This window comes from Chrysemys picta, chromosome 19 (genome assembly GCF_011386835.1).
Source record: "Chrysemys picta bellii isolate R12L10 chromosome 19, ASM1138683v2, whole genome shotgun sequence".
Classification (NCBI taxonomy): domain Eukaryota; kingdom Metazoa; phylum Chordata; order Testudines; family Emydidae; genus Chrysemys; species Chrysemys picta.
Genome location: NC_088809.1, coordinates 23,982,887 through 23,997,594, shown reverse-complemented (window position 1 = coordinate 23,997,594; position 14,708 = coordinate 23,982,887). Strand labels below are relative to the sequence as shown.

Here is a 14,708-nt window from a genome sequence, read left to right as displayed (position 1 = left end):
CTGCTCCACCCTCACTTTGTGTCAGCAGGTAGAGAGAAAGCTTGCAGTCCCAGGGGAGGGAGGCAGAGAGCTGAGGAACACAAACTGCAAACCACAGGCTTCCTCCTCCAGGGAGTCGATCCAGAAGTGCTTTGCTGGAAGGAAAGCTCTTCCACGACATCTACATAACTTTCCAAGTCCACCTCAGGATTCAGAGTCCTTGCTTCTGGGATTTGTTGCCTACTTTAATACTGATAGCAGTCTGCCTAGGTTTGCTGCTGGATTGTTGCTGATATTTCCAAACTTTGTTTTCTTTCTCGCTTCGCACATTTCGAGCTGATCATTGTATGTGCTGTAACGAGAAGAGAGACTCTTTTATTTGAATGGAGTATTCAGAAATGCTTTTGGATTAATTCTAAGCTTTTTCGATTGCATTTGGACACTTAACTTTCAGCCATGCCTGGCCCAGGAACTTTCAGCCTGGAGTAAATTTCTACCTTTGATCTTGTTGGATTGTCTTTCGGGCTGTGGAATTCCATTCCTATCTACCTGCATTTTGTGCATGCGTGCGCGTGTGTGCGTGTGTGTGTGTGTGTGTGTGTGAGAGAGAGAGAGAATTATTTTTTTCTAAGTAACAGGTTGGTAAAATAAGAGACAGTTTTTGCTAAGCTGTTAAAAGTTGGTTTTGTCCAGGATTTATAGAAACATTTCCATCTGTTTCAGCCCCTGGAGATTCTTGCAGGCAGACTACTCAGCAGGTTTGCAGATCTCTCTTAAAAATCCATATCTCCCTTCTCAGGAGAATGATCAGTGTCCCAAGTCATTTTAGTTGCTGAATTTCTCTATCCCCTCTCTACAATTATGAAGATTCTTCAGTACTTTTTGTGTGACCTTTGGGTAGCCCATATGGATTTTTTGTGTGTGTGGTGCTTTTATTTACCATTGTACTAACATGTGCTTGAAAGCAATTACAGCAGTTCCTGAGCGTGCACAGGAATAGCATAAAACAAGGACATGTTGGTAACTTTTTGCTCAAAGCCTGTGCCTAAACTTTTAAAATGTTTTGGGGGCCTTTTTACCTCCTGGGAATTTGAAAATAGGTTGAGAAGCCTCGTGTTCATCTAATGAATTTTGGGAACTGAAGATAGAAGATATGTGCTTTAAAACAGACTCCAAACACAGATTACTAGTGATTTCCTATCCTTATGCTGAACCAGGAGAATAAATCTTGATCCCTGAGCCCAAGTGAGCGAGGCATTTCTAACAGAACAGGGATGTCAGGGATCAAATAAATTTGGAGGACATCCCAATAGCAAACACTTATTATTTATACTGAACTTTAAAAATACTGCTGTAATTATCGAAGGGGAATATCCGCTCTCCTCCAACATTATTCTTTAATATGTGGAGTTGATGGAGGACACTGATACTTGTAATGAACATTAAATCGGAAGAGCTTATGCTTTTGGAAATGAGATGTGTGGAGAAGATAACTAGCTGGAGAAAAGGCCAAGTGCATCTAAGATTGATGTGTTCGACCTGCTGATCATCCTGAAATGTAATCCTGAAAGGGCAGGAGCTATAGAGACACTTCTTGCATGGCAGAGACTCGCTCTGTGATTAGCTCAGGCAGGACTGAAATGCTACATTGTGTTGTTGTATGTCCTGGCTGGGTTTTTTTAATGCCCGTTTGTTCAGTTTATATTGATCTTTCTGGATCTATCCATTGGAGGAGAAGGAGAAACGCTTGATTTAGATTGTTGGTGTTTTGTTTTTAATTTTGTTAAGGCCCCACAGGCCTTTGGGCACGTGGCACCAAGGAAGAGAAACCATTATCGTGAGAAACAGAAGAGGAACCCTATAAGGAGTGCCAGGAGGAAGGGCTGTAGGTTACTGAGCCCCTCTCCTCTCCTTCCCATCTGCCCCACTGACTGGAAACACACAAAAGCTCTATACTTAACCAGCTCTGTCAACTGTTGGAACCTGCTGGTGGGGTGAGGACGCATTCCTGAGCGATATGTGTGGCCGAAGTGCACTGCTGCAGCTGGTAGCATGAGTGCTGGCCCCCAGCTGCAGCTGGCTGTCCTCTGGCCTTGGCTGCTAATGGCTACACTGCAGGTTGGACTTGGCCATACTGGGCTGGCACTGGCAGCGGAGTCGGAGAGGTCAGCAGCACAGAAGGCTATTATTAGGGTGATCCCCTTAAAAGTGGAGCCAATCACATTGGAAGGAGTGTTTGCTAATGTTGCTGAGGTTACTCCAGCAGAAGGAAAATTGCTGCAGGTAAGAGAAACTTTATTCTATCCCATTCCATTGGCCTTATGCTCCTAGTGCCATATCCTTCCCCCACTCCCACCCCCTTAGTGCTCCTAGTGCAGTGGAATTGTTTTTATTTCCCAAGTGTACATTTGTAACCAGAGGAACCATGTGTTTTTTTCTCTCTGAGCTGCCCACCTGTTTGCTTTGTAGTATAGTATAGTATCCTACTGCTCTTTAACCTTTCACAGTGTGCATTGTATCACAGTGTGCATTGTATCACAGTGTGAAAGGTTAAAGAGCAGTAGGATACTAGACTATACTACAAGATAATTTCTTTTATAACTGTTTTTTCATCCTGTCATCAACTGCAGTGGTATACTAAAGCTGCTAGTGTACTAATGCTGAATGTATGGACATGTTCAGTTGCTCCTATGGGGTTTATTACTTTCTCTCATAGTTGGTGATACAATGCAAAGTCTGGTGAGCCACTTTCCATATTGGGCAAACACCACTCAAAGAGGATGGGCTTTCTGTTGAAATCCTGAGAGATTCTCCTACTTCTCCCCTTACTTCTATATTTCTAATGGATCCGAGGGATACAGGTGGATTCTGCCCTCCATAAGTATTGATCCAGGATCTGAGTGTTGGCTCAGCTAAGGAGGCAAATTATCCTCAATTCGCAGGTTCCCACAGCGTCAGTACCTGTTATAAGTGTAATCAAATCTGTTTCTTACATCTTGATCCAAAGAGAGAGGAGAGCCTCTGAACAGATTATAGCAGCAGAGGCTGGTCAGTGAGCAGGCCGATTGCTCACATAATGTATCTGTAGAGTTCGGTTCATTGTAGCAGAGCATAGTGCGCTACTGAAGTACCTTCATGTGCCATCTTGTCTGTCAGTGACTTGCCTTGTGTGCCTTTCTCACACACAACTGAGCTCCCTGTTCAAGAACCAGATACTACAAAGCTCATGAAGACAGATAGTTTTTATTAATTTCAATTCTGAAGTCATATTTAATTCTGAAAAGCAGTTCCCTGTGGTGACTTTCCAAATGTGACACTGACTCTTCAGTAACTAAAACAGTAAATTGTATATAACAATGGGAGAACAGAAAGATCTTTGAGCCAGTCTTGCACTATATGGTCCTCTGCTAACAAATCGGAAATGGACAGTAATACAAGATAGAGGCACTGAGGCATTTTGAAGCTTAATTCAGGTTTGTAAAGCAATTTGAACTCGGAATGAAAGTGCTAGAGCAGAGCAAAGAATTATTATATTAAACCATATTCCCATTATGAAAAGTATCCTCGACAAATATACTTGAGGACCAGTTCTGTCCCAAGCAACACCCATGAAGTCAATATTCATGCCATACCAAAATCTACAGCAGTGCAGTATGTAAGTGCTGCAATTGATCATACAGGTCTTCAGGTTGACCCACAAAATATAGAATATTGACAGGGTTTTTTTTTTTAAAAAGAGGATATCCCGTGGTGCATGGAAGTTTGAACATTTTAACCTAATACAGTTTTTCAAATTGTTGTCCTTTTACTATAAGAAGAAAGCTGAACCCATTCTAAGACACCATAGAATGAACTATTTTGAGAACTAAACATTGGTAGATTGGAGTGTTAAATCAATGAGAGAATAAAAATGTCCACAAAATGAAAAGGTTGGAGAAACTCTCACTAATCTTATTTAATGTATCTAATGTATGTAAACATACACACAATACAGTTCAGTATCTGATTTTAGGCCCTGATTCTGTAACTAGCTTTGTACAGGTGGACATTTCCCAATCTCAGAGTCCCACTGAAGTCAGTGGTGTTCCACCTGTTTGCAAAGGTCCATGCACGTGTAACTGGTTTCAGGATTAGGGCCTACGATTAAATTTGTGGGGTCAGAGACTATCTTCATTTACAGGATGTTTATACCACGCCAGGCACAATGGCCAGAAAAGCTTAGATATTATACGTACTGACCCCTTGTGTGTATGTATAATATCATCTTTAATTATGTTATAACATACTGATACTCAGGTAATACAATACAGTGCCATTTAAAAAAATTAGGTCAGATCCTGCTGTAGGTTCCATGTGTAAGGCCCCTGTGTGCACATGGATCCCATTGGAAGAGTTGAAATCTAGATACACAGTTGTAAGAGTAAGAGCAAATTCACTTTATTTCCTCAAAGTACACAATGAAAAGGGTTTAAGTAACTCAAATATAAGAAACTAATAGGATGGCCTATATATGGGTTTACATTTAAACAGGGAAATAATACATCTTAATTATGGTATATTGGAATATCTTACTGTCCTTATATTAATAACATCCCTGTCCTGCATGTGCTTAACTTTGGCATCAATGGGACTACTCGTGAATAAAGTTAAGCATGTGTGCAAGTATCTACAGGTTCAAGTCCTTGTATATGATTTAGATACAAAACACAAAATTATATTTCCATCAGCTAATGAGAAAAAAGCTTTTTTTTTTTTTTAACCTCCAAGTTTAGATCTAAAGTTGTGATGACATGGTTACATTTCAAAATCAGTAATGTACAACCAGTCAGTCGTCCTAAACACAACTGTACATAAACTATCAGTGTTACCACTAAAGAGAAAAATGTCTGAACAGTCCTTTGTGAAGATTTTTAGTTCTAACTAATAAAGCTAATGGCTATATAACAGCCTTTTATGGATAAATGAAGTTAACTAGAGAGCTACATGCTGAAAATTAAAAAATTGGAAAATATAAATTGTTAATACAATGATACAAGAATCAGCTTCAGAATTAATGTAGTAAAATGTTAATTACTTATGGGCATATCCTACAGCCCTTTCTTCCATGGGTATTGCCTTTCACTTCTGTAAGATTAGTCATGTATAAGGGGCCAAGGGCTGCAAAATTAGGCCTCATACATTAAAAGAAAATTCTCTATCTGGGTACACTTAGATTGACCAAAATAATTACTGTTACAGAGCCAGTTTATTATATAAAAGAATTTAGTGTCACCAAACATGTAAATATCACTATCAGAATATATTTTTATTTTCAATGTATATATCATATTCTTTAGGGGCATTAAAAATGTTTAAAAATCAACATTAATCCTAATGTAGCAAACAGACTTTATAAATATGACTTCATAAATAAAACCCTCCCAAATCCAGACCAAGCTCAGTCCTATTTCCCCCCCAATCACCCACCATCCTTTCTGATTATACCAGAAAAAGCCTGGGAAAACACTGAATTTTGCAGCATGTCCCAAAGGTCACCAAATCCAGGCTCCTGTGACTAGGGAGGGTATAGGGTATCGAGATAATTCTAAAGCAAAGGATCCCTCACTGAGAAGTCCCTGCCATCAGCCCCCTCCAGTCTAAACCAGGGGACAGTTAGCTCTGGCACTCCAGAGGTAATATGTCACAAAGAGAGAATAATCTCTCAAATACACAGGACCACTTAAGACATTATAGGTCAAAACCAACACCTTATACTTCAAATGGAAATAATATGCTCTCAGCATGAAACATTGCTTAGTAAGTGGGAAGCAGCATTCTGCACTAGCTGCAATTTTCAAACAGTGTGAAGGTGCAGCCCCATGTAAAGCACGTTGCTGTAATCTATCTTTGACATGAAAAAGTCTGGATAATTGCAGGAAGTATCCCTACATTAAAAAGGAAAGGACACAATCTTCTAGATAAGCACATTATAAAAAGCACTTTTGACCTTTGCTGCTAATTGGAGATCCAGAAGCATCTGAGATCCAAAATGGCCCCCAATTTCAAACCTTAGAAATGTTTGACAGATGAACGGCCTCAGTTGTGGTTACTAATAATGTTTCACTACTTCTCTTTTTCTCTGTTTTGTAATTATTATCTGTCTCTGTGCTGACTTGAGTCTCAGCCAGTTAGCTTTTTCATCCATGCCACAATCTCCATTACATGTTGGGTAAATCATTTAGTTTTACTTGTAGGGTTTGAAAAGATAGAAATATCAGATTTCCCAGAAAAAAGGGGATAGAGCCATACTCCAGATTGACTCTGCCTTCTTCCATTAGAGATTTAGGGATAATGAAACTTATTTGAGAAATTTGTGATCACGTAATTAAAGACTGTTTTGAAAAGCATATGTGCCTGGGGTTCAGAATTAAAAATTAAACATTAATTATCATTTCTTTTTGGGATGTATAACTGTTCAAACTCATGTAGAAGTAGAAACATGGTATTGCCTTTGTATATGATATTAATGAGATCAGTATTAAGAATTCTGTATCCAGTTCTGGTGTCCACATTTTAAAAAGAATGTTGATGGATTAGAAAGGGTAAAAAAAAAAGAGAGAGAGAGAGAGAGAGTGATTCAAGGTCTGAAAAACTGTCAGATAGAGAGACCTTTAAGAAACTCAAATTATATCTATAATTTTATCCAAGAGACAGTTAAGAGGTGATTGATCATAATCTGTAGAAATCAACATGGGAAGATTTCTGATAGTTGAGAGCTCTTGTAATTTAGCAGACAAAGACGTCAGTGTTGGCAACTCTCGTGATTTGACTATAAGTCTCACAATATTTGGTGTTTTTCTTAAAATCACAGTTGCTAGAATCAGGAGATAGCATGAGAAACTCAGTTCTTTAAAAAAAGAAGTAAAATATGCTTGTAGTTCTGATGATTGCAGAGAAAAACCTGAAAACGTAAAGCAAAACATCCTAAAGGCTCAGAAGGCAAAGAAAAAAACTCAAAACTTTTTATTAAAAAAACTTAATTTTAAGTCAATGACATGATTTGGGGTCTGATTCATGATTTTTGAACACCTAGGGTTAGCGATACTAAATAAGATCCAATGGCTGGAAGCTGAAACTAGATCAATTCAGATTACAAGTAAGGTCAAATTTAACAGTGAGATTAATTAACCAGTGTAACAAGTTACCCACAGATTAACAGAATCCAACATTACCCCCAGATTACAAAATTTAGAAATGGAGAGGGTTCCCAGTATTGGCGTTCATAGTGCATTTGGGAGATGATAGGTCTGAGTGAACTCAGATAAGTGTATATGGATACAAATCCCAGGTGCTAAAAATGTAAATATATTAGTAGGACTATATGGTTGATCTCTGGATCAACAAAAGGATATGGGAGTGCACAATGTTGAGATAAATCAAAGAGGCAGCAAAGTCTAGCAAAATTATAATAATGGGTGACTTCAACTATCCACATATACAACAGGTCAAATGATACAATGGAACGAAGTTCAAAGAAACAATTTCTTGACACTTTTAAATGTTGATTGCTTCTTGGAACAACTAGGTCTATCTAGAGCACACAAGAGGAGCTTAGGCTATGTCTACACGAGCACTTTTGCCAGTATAATTTACAATCGTTCAGGGATGTGAAAAAAACACCCCTCTGAGCAACATAACTTACATCAGCAGATGCACCAGTGTGGACAGCGCTATGTCGGCAGGAGATCCTCTCCTGCCAATGCCACTCGCTGTAGGTGGTTTAATTATGTCGACAGGAGAGCTCTCTTCCATCAGCATAGAATGGTTACAAGTGATTTTACAGCGGCACAGCTGCATTGGTACAGCTGTGCCTCTGTAAACTCGCTATTGTAGACATGGCCATAGTCTAAAGTAAGTAACATACAAGATCTAGTTCAAGAATTAACAGTAGTTGAGCCACTAATAGTTATAGGTTCAACATCCTAAGCAAAGTATCAAAAAAGGACACGGTGACACTAAACTTTAGAAAGAGAGACTTCAATAAAGTCTAGTCAAAAAGACCTTGAAGGAAAAAGGTAAAGAAAAAAGTCCTTGGATGTGACATGGATGCTACTTAAACTAAAAGTAGAATCACAGCAGGCTGAACAAAAAGGAGAACCAGGAAGTAAATATGACGATGGGTACATCTATGCAGAAAAAAAAAATCCACAGCAGTGAGTCGTCTTAGAGCCTGGGTCTTAGCTCATGGGTCTTGTGCTGTGGGGCCTAAAATAGCAGTGTAGATGTTCGAGTTTTAGAACCCAAGCTCCATCCTGAGCCTGAACATCTACACTGCTATTTTTAGCGCTGCGAGCCTGAGTCCATTGACCTGGGCTCTGAGACTCACTGCTGCGGGGCTTTTTTTCCTGTGTAGTCTCACCCTCTGTTGACAAGGTTCAAGAGGTTACCTGAGCCAAAGAGATTTTTCAAAATTTGTAACAGTAACCCTAGTTATGCCAATATGCAGGAACATAAATTACAATAAGCAATATGTAAGAGGGAAGTTCAGAGGGCTGAGATGAATTTCAAAGAACAAATTGCTCAAAGCACTAAATAAAAAATGCAACAAGACATTTTTTAACTATATCAGAAACAGGAAAACTGCAAAAGAATTTCTGTCTGCTGGATCATCAGAAGTTGAAGGGAGCAATTAATGATAATGAAATTGCTCAGAAACTAAATGATTTCTTTGCATCAGTCTTCACTGCAGAAGATTTGGGGGAGATACCTGCTCTTTTTTTGGTATTAAAAAGAGGTACTACCAGAGATTGAGAGAGGTGCTGGAATGAAATGATGATTGAACAAAGCCCAGATAATAGATCCAAGAGTTATGAAAGAGCTCCGGTATGAAGTGGTTGAGCTTTTAGCAAAAATAAGAACTTGTTAAAAACAGCTATTGTACTGGACTATTGCAGGATGAAAAATGCTTTACCTGTATTTTAAAAAGACTTTAGGACTGATTGGGAGAATTACTGACCAATAAGCATTACATCTGCACATGGTAAATTGGTTGAAATGATAATTTAAAAATAGAATAATAAATAATAATAATAAAACACCTGGAAGATTATGGTATGATAGGGACTAATCATTATGGTTTCTGCAAAGGAAAATGATATCCCACTAATCTATTAGAATTCTTTGAATGTGTTGATAAAGTAGTGGATAAAGGAGAACTGGTTGACATTTATTTAGACTTTCAAAGCCCTTTGTCAAAAGTTTTTAACAAGAGGCTACTAAAGAAACTAAGTAGTCATGGGGTAGATACAAAAAAATGGCAATGGGACAAAAAGCAAAGAGTAGAATTAAATAGTTAATTTTCATCATGGCTAAAGTGGTGTGCTTCCAGGTTCTGTACTAGATCGGGTGTTTGATATATTAATCTGAAAACAGGAGTGAACTATGCAGGATGACATAAGGTTATTTAGGTTAGTCAAAACTAGAAAGGACTGTGAGGCACTTTAGAGAGACCTAGGCTATGTCTACATTGTGGAATCTACACCAGCATAGCCCCCTCGTGTAAATGCAGCCTACACCAACAGATGTTTTTCTGTCAGTGTAGGGACAACACCTCCCTGAATGACATTAGCTACATCAACAGAGGCACTTCCATCAATAGCTGTGTCTACACTGGGGGTTTTGTCACCATAGCTATGTCAGTCAAGGGTGTGGTTTTTCACATCCCTGATTGACGTAGCTATGCCAGTATAACTTTTAAGTGTAGACCTAGCCCTAACCAAGGTAGGTGAATGGGCAAAATAATGGTAGATTAGTCGTGGTCTACATTAGAAAATTAGGTCAGTTTCACTATGTCGATAAGGCGTGTGAAAAAGCCACACACCGGAGCGGCATTGTTAAACTGACCTAAGTCCCAATGTAGACAGTGCTAGGTCAACCTAGCTATTGCCTCTTGGGGAGGTGGATTACCTATGCCAGTGGGAGAACCCCTCCTGTTGGCATAGGTATTCTCTACACTGAAGCACAACAGCAATGCCACTGAAACGTTTTAAGCACCCAAAAATTCTATTTTGATAAATGCAAAGTAATGCACATTGCAGGGGGAAAATTTGAACTATTCCTACGCCTTACAGGGTTCTAAATTAGTTATCATCTCAGGAAAAGGATCTGAGTATCACTGTGACCAACTCAATGGAAATTTTTACTCAATATGCAATTATGGTCAAAAAAGCAAACAAGGAATGGGATGGAAAATACAAAAGACAGCATAATACCATTATATAAATAATGATGTGGTCACATCTAAAATACTATATGCAGCACTCTCAGAAAGGATATTGCAGAATAATTGCCTTTTCCTGAACCTCCTATAAGAGACTTTTAAAAACTGCGATATGATTGGATTATCTTTAGAAAGGAGAGAAAGGGGCCGTGATAAAAGTATGTAAAATAATGAATAGTTTAGAGAAGATTGTTATAGTTCAGAGGAACTGCACTTGTATTTCTCCTACCATGGTCCCTCAGGGCATCCACTCCAGGCTCCTAGCTCCTCAGCCATCACCTCTCTTGGACAAAGACCCACATCTCTCTCTTTCCTAACCAGAGGTTGTCAGACTGTGCAGGTCCCTTATTGTGTGCCCACAATAATACATTTATTTAATATAATGGACCCCAACAATACTAAAATTAATTCAGTAACGTCTCCCAAGGATATGACAAGAAATTGCCATATGTATCACAAAGATAAATCAGGAGTCTTTGTTCTCTCTGTCCTATAACACATGAACAAGGAGACATTCAATGAAACTGAAAGGTTATAAATTCAAAACTGATTAAAGGAAATACTTTTTCTCGCAACATGTAATTAAGCTGTGGAACTCTTTGCCACATGATGTCACTGAAGCCAATAATTTAACAAGCTTCAAAAAGGGTTGGGATATTTATCTGGATAACAATAATTTCCAGAGTTGTTATGATAATGCTAAAAAAAGATTGGAAATTATATAAAACCTCCTGCTTCAGGGTTTCAGCCAATCTCTATTAGGAATTGGGATGAGCCCTGCAAGGGGACAGATTATCTTTCATCTGCCTCTTGTGGGGTTTCTTGCACCTTCCTCTGAAACATCTGAGGCTGGCCAATGTCAGAGACAGGATATTGGACTAGATGGACCATGGGTCTGATCCATTGTGGCAATTCCTATGTGCTGATGACAGTTACCGAAAATTTGATAGAAATTTCATAAACAGTATGTACCAAAGCCAATTTTAAATTAAGTATAATTTATCAGTTATAATTTTTAGTTATTCAAGTTTTCCAAAGTAGCAAAGAAACTATTTAAGATCCAGCCACCTGCAAAGTTTGAAGTTGTAAAGTCAGCTGAGTATACTTTTATACAAAATTATTTGTAAGTGTGCTGTTTATAAATAAATAATATATATTTAGTTTACCCACTTTTATGACTCAAAAGTGTCTATAAGATTTTCTTCAAACTTTCCTGAAAAATCCCTTTCCTTTGGGTTGAAACAAAAAATATCAACCCAAAAAGGAGAAAGTGATGTGTGAATGAAAGTAGAGATGTATAATTAATTATGTTGCAGCCTTAACTGTAGTATTCACTACCATGAAACTTGGTATAACTATACAATAGCCTAGAATCAATTGGGATTTTTAAAAGCAAAACAGTAGACAGACTAGCATTGCATTTTAAGGAATCCCCCAGACTGCAAGGGTTTAGATAGCATCACAATCCCAAATATCCTAATAGATTACTTTTTCTGGTAGTTGATCTGTAACAAAGTCCTAATCCCTAGAGAGGGGTGTGAAATTATTTCCAGCAGGGATTGATGCGAAAAGTCCCAAGGTGTGTGTATCAGCAGCAGATTGGAAGTCAACTTCAGATAGACTCTAATGCATTTGTGAGTCACAAATTAAGTGCAAGTCAGGAATCATCTGATATTTTTGCGTCTGCAGCCCAGACTGTAAGTATCTGAATGTAGATACAGCAAGGGTGTAGACCACACACTGTCTCCAGTTACATGAGAAACAAATCAGGCAGTAAAAATGCAAGTTTGTCTCAAGAGGCGATGTTAAGGATCCCACACTTTCCTTTGTGCATTGGTCTGAGTCAAGAATTCTGAGCACCAAAGTACATATTTTAATGAGGGTTTTTTTACCAAACGGACATGTTTGTTTTGTCTTAAACTCTTCTTTGAGGTCATGCCCCAAACATCACTTTCCTGGTGGGCTCAGAGGGGCGCCATACAGGGGTGAGAAGTGAGGATTTTGTAATGGCTAAATTCATTACAAAATCCTTACTGCTCCAAGTACCTTTGATGAATTGTATGTGAACTAAGGCCTGTTCTAGTCCTGGAAAGGTGATAAGGAAGTGAGCAATCAGAAAATAGGCAGCTGGGATGGCAGTAGGAATTCCTGTCCTAAAATTGTTGGAAAGGAATGAGCCCATTCATGTCTTTATGGACTTGGATAAAAAAACCACTTTTACTCTTAGACTCCAAACTTAGTTCATGGAAGTCAGGATTATCTCTGAACAAGAGGATTGAAGTGGGGGGATGTTTTCAGTGTGAGGTGCTTGTGTGCAAATAGTGATATTGATGCTTTTACATCCATTCATGAACAACGTTCAAAGGAACAAGAAAGTGTTGCAGGTAAATAACTGAACAGGGCTGAGCAAAAGTGATGAGTGTTGAAGGGAAGGAGCTAAGTGTGACTGTGAAGCTGCAAAGAAAGGATAGGAAGGAGCTGGATCTGTGAGATGAGAAGGGGGAAGAAAGATATCATTTGTATTATGGTAGTACCTACAGGGCTCAGTCAGGATTGGGGCCACATTGTGCTCTAAGCACTGAACACATCATTGCTTACAGTCTAATTAGTAAAAGTAATCATGATACCACAATGGACCAATAGTCCTCCCAGTCTAGTATTTCTGGCTCCAGCAGTAGGCTGCAAGTAAAGGCAAAAACCACCATAAGATTCATCAATTCCAAGGCCAGAAGGGACCACTGTGATCATCTCGTCCTATCTCATGTATAACACCAGCCAGAGAACCTGGCCTCCTGTACATCAGGCCATAGAACTTTCCCAAAATAATTCCTAGAGCATATATTTTAGAAAAACATTGAATCTTGAATAAACATAATGCACTTGCTAATGTATTGCTAGTGTAATGAATATTAGGATGGGAAATTTCATACTCATTTCACCTAGGTGATCTGAGGATCGATCTGCTTTTGCTCTGAAGCATAACAATTCATAGCTCTTTTAATTATCACCCCAATGTACTGTAACTGCTTATGTTGAGCCATTTTCTCCTCTTTGGGTCACCGGTGTAATTCACATTGATTTCCATGAAGTAGCACCAATATAAGTGAGAGCAGAGTTTGTCCTGCTATTCTCATTACTCATTGAACTCATAAAGCACTTTTCATCACTAGATCTAAAATAAAATGTTTTGGGTTTTAAGTTTTCTGTAGGTCTCACAAAATATGTTACTTCCTGCTTCAAAATAACATAAAACCACCATGTAGCAGAGATGCTCTGCTTCTGAAATAGCTTGATAACTGCAGTCTCACAAGATCTTTAGTCACGCATATAAACTAGCTGCTTCGTGGGCATTACTGTGGGAGGGAAAGAAGGGGAGGGAGAGCTAACACATGAGAAAATCTAGGAGGATCTAGGTAGGTTGGTTACAAAGCCAATACAAAGACAGATCAATCAGTGTTGAAAAGTGTACGAAATTGTACACTGGAGGGAACAAGTTAAAATATTTAGACAGAGACAGACTTCGAGTTAACTGTAGTATTATTTAGTTTGGATAAGAGAAGTATGTGAAGTAATCAGTGATAGAGAAGGCAATTTGGGGTCTTCTGTTCCCCCAGATATGAGAGTGAATTCCTTCATTCCAAGTGTTCGAGTCCCCTCCTTCTATTTACCTCACTCCTCCGCTATTCAATCAAATCCACATGTGGAAAAATAGACTAAGGGCCCGTGCAAAATCACACCAGTCTTGTATTCTGGTTTGGGAAGATAGACATAAGCATGGCAGAAACCTATTAAATAACTTTTGTTCACATAAAATCTTTGACACAAAGAATTTTTTGTCTGTTAGAGCATAACAATGCTTCCCAAGAAATTGGGAGCTATACATGAACATTAACATTCAAGTTTTAGAATTCTCTTGTCCCAATTGAAATCCATTGAGGCATCAAAGGTGGGGTGGAGACCTTTCTCATCTGGGATCTGGCCTTTCTCAAGCTATCCATTTTCTGTAAAGGAAGAAGAAGAACAATGATAGGCAAGTAAGAGATCAGATGTATGAAGTAAACATATTCCCTTAGATACTAGAATCGAAATTTACAGCCTTCGGTCCCTGGGGCAAGAGGCAGGGCAGTCTGACACTTGTAGAAAGAGCTTTGGCTGTTTGTGCTACAAGTTGCAAATTGTTCTTAGGACTGTGTTACTGCTACAGTCTGTGCTTCATCTTTTCCTATAAAGAGCAAAATAACCAAATAATGGAGCAGTGTAGGGATGATGAGTACTGGGACTGAATAAGGATTTTGGAAGACTGCTATATGAAGAAGGAAATCTGTTAATAGTATGGTGAGTAGATAGACAGCATCGGTCCTTTACTTAGCGTGGTGTTGTGCACAACCATCTGTAGCTCACTTACATTGCTTTATGGGGGTTTGAACTAGGAATAGGGACAGATGTTGATCCCAACAGGCCAGCCCTATTC

The 14,708-nt window shown here is 38.7% G+C and overlaps 1 protein-coding gene across 3 annotated transcripts in view; it reads left to right on the top strand.

Moving 5' to 3' along the window:
• Window positions 1-14,708, top strand: part of RNF43 (ring finger protein 43) — a 122,019-nt gene continuing 107,311 nt past the window's right edge. For 2 of the 3 annotated variants that reach the window (XR_010593862.1, XM_065573283.1), the window contains exon 1: window positions 2-2,262. Coding sequence is in view for 2 of the 3 variants with exons in the window: in XM_065573283.1 (XP_065429355.1) it covers window positions 2,032-2,262 (231 nt within the window). In the remaining variant the exon portion in view is untranslated. Of the gene's footprint in view, window positions 2,263-14,708 lie in introns of all 3 variants that reach the window. The other variant, XM_065573284.1, reaches the window with a different exon arrangement.